The sequence below is a fragment of the Sphaeroforma arctica genome (assembly GCF_001186125.1).
Source record: "Sphaeroforma arctica JP610 unplaced genomic scaffold supercont1.3868, whole genome shotgun sequence".
NCBI lineage: Eukaryota > Ichthyosporea > Ichthyophonida > Sphaeroforma > Sphaeroforma arctica.
Genome location: NW_014036690.1, coordinates 1 through 1,533, shown reverse-complemented (window position 1 = coordinate 1,533; position 1,533 = coordinate 1). Strand labels below are relative to the sequence as shown.

At 46.4% G+C, this 1,533-nt stretch overlaps 1 protein-coding gene across 1 annotated transcript; it reads left to right on the top strand.

The window, feature by feature from the left end:
* Positions 1 to 293: 293 nt before the first annotated feature.
* On the top strand, positions 294 to 1,374 carry SARC_13884 (hypothetical protein; the record flags this gene model as incomplete). The annotated part of the gene is made up of 1 exon (XM_014291983.1): positions 294 to 1,374. Exon 1 carries the CDS (start codon positions 421 to 423, stop codon positions 1,372 to 1,374), a length of 954 nt encoding a protein of 317 aa, XP_014147458.1. The 5' UTR covers positions 294 to 420.
* Positions 1,375 to 1,533: the final 159 nt, after the last annotated feature.

Below are 1,533 nucleotides of genomic sequence, written 5' to 3'. Positions count from 1 at the left end.
CAAGAGCTGAAACGTGAGAGAGGAGTGCTTGCTGTCGGCAATCAGCAGTCAGAACTCAGAAGTCCTGAGTCCAGCCACAGTCCAACTGTCCAGGTCTCCACAGAGTCCAGGGTCCCGTACAAACATATGTCCTCCGCATTAACTTTTACTGTGTGGAATGTTTTTTGATATGACGGTCCAACCAGCGCTGGATAATGATAAATTCCAGGACAAATATTTCTTCTATTTTAACCCCCAAAAAAAGCACAATCATTATCAGTGAATCATGTTGTGTGTGCTCTGAAGTGACTGAACTCGTTTGTTATTGTTTATTTATATTGTAAATATCGTCGTTACCGTGTAACGCTAATAGTACATAAATATATCCGAAGTAAAGTGAGGGCGTACTCGTATATGGCACTGTAAAGACCAATAGCACTGATGAATCCACCAGACGTCGCCATGCACAACAACGAGTCCCAGGCAAGGGGACCGGCAGTCCTCAAGATGAAAGGACAGGCAAGTACAATCGGGACATTCATGAACAATGTAGTATTCTCATCATTCTGGCTATCCGCACCATACGCCTTTGCCGAGACAGGCTGGGTATTAGGTATTATATTTCTGACGGTTACACTGACCACATCCTGGGTCACAGGTCTGATGTACGGGCGATTAGTGAACGATCGCTATCAGGAATTGCTCGACCACAGAAACCGCGAATTAGAGTCGCGTCCTCCAGGTAATAACCGTGGGGTTGCGCCCAAGGTAAAGGGTAGTCCTAAGGAGATGGACCCAGAAACAACGCCAAATGGTGCTGTCAACCTGTGCTCGAGCACAGAATTCAGTAAAGCGCCCGAAGATGGCATAGGTACCATGGCGACGCGCGCGTCCGAATTCTCCACCGGAGCCGCACAGTCGCATGAAGTCGACGAAGAGGTTACCTTGAGTGCTATGTATGCCGATGCGCTGGGTGCGAGAGTGGGTCCTATCATCGGGGATTTCATATGCATACTGAACTTTGTACCAGCAAGTGCCGGGGAGATGATACTGTGTGGTCAACTCCTTGAGCTGCTATTCCCTGACGTAATGGAGATTGGATATTGGATCCTGATTGTCGGGCTATACTCGTTTTTCGCGTACATGATCCCGAATTTGGAGACCTTGGAGAAGGCTTCTTGGTTATTCGGGATATTTCTGATTTCTTCTGCCGTGTTTATGATCACCGGTACTGTGCTGAGTATCAAAGCTAACGACCCTGTGACGTCGTCGGAATACGGTGGCCAGGACGCGCTTTCAATCTTCAATGGGCTCGGTGTCTTTGCTTTTATTTTTGGAGGTATGTGTTTGCGGTGTGTGTGGCTATGTTGTAATATTCAGTCTTATATTGTGTAAAAAGAGATAACATATGTATATATTGTGGGAGGAACTTATGTATGTTTGTGCAAGCGTACTGAAATTGCATGCGCACGACAATGTATTTGAAAGATCCGTGTACGAGAATTTGTGTGCGAGGTTCACCCGTGTTTATTGGTGCCGAGATGTACTATCATT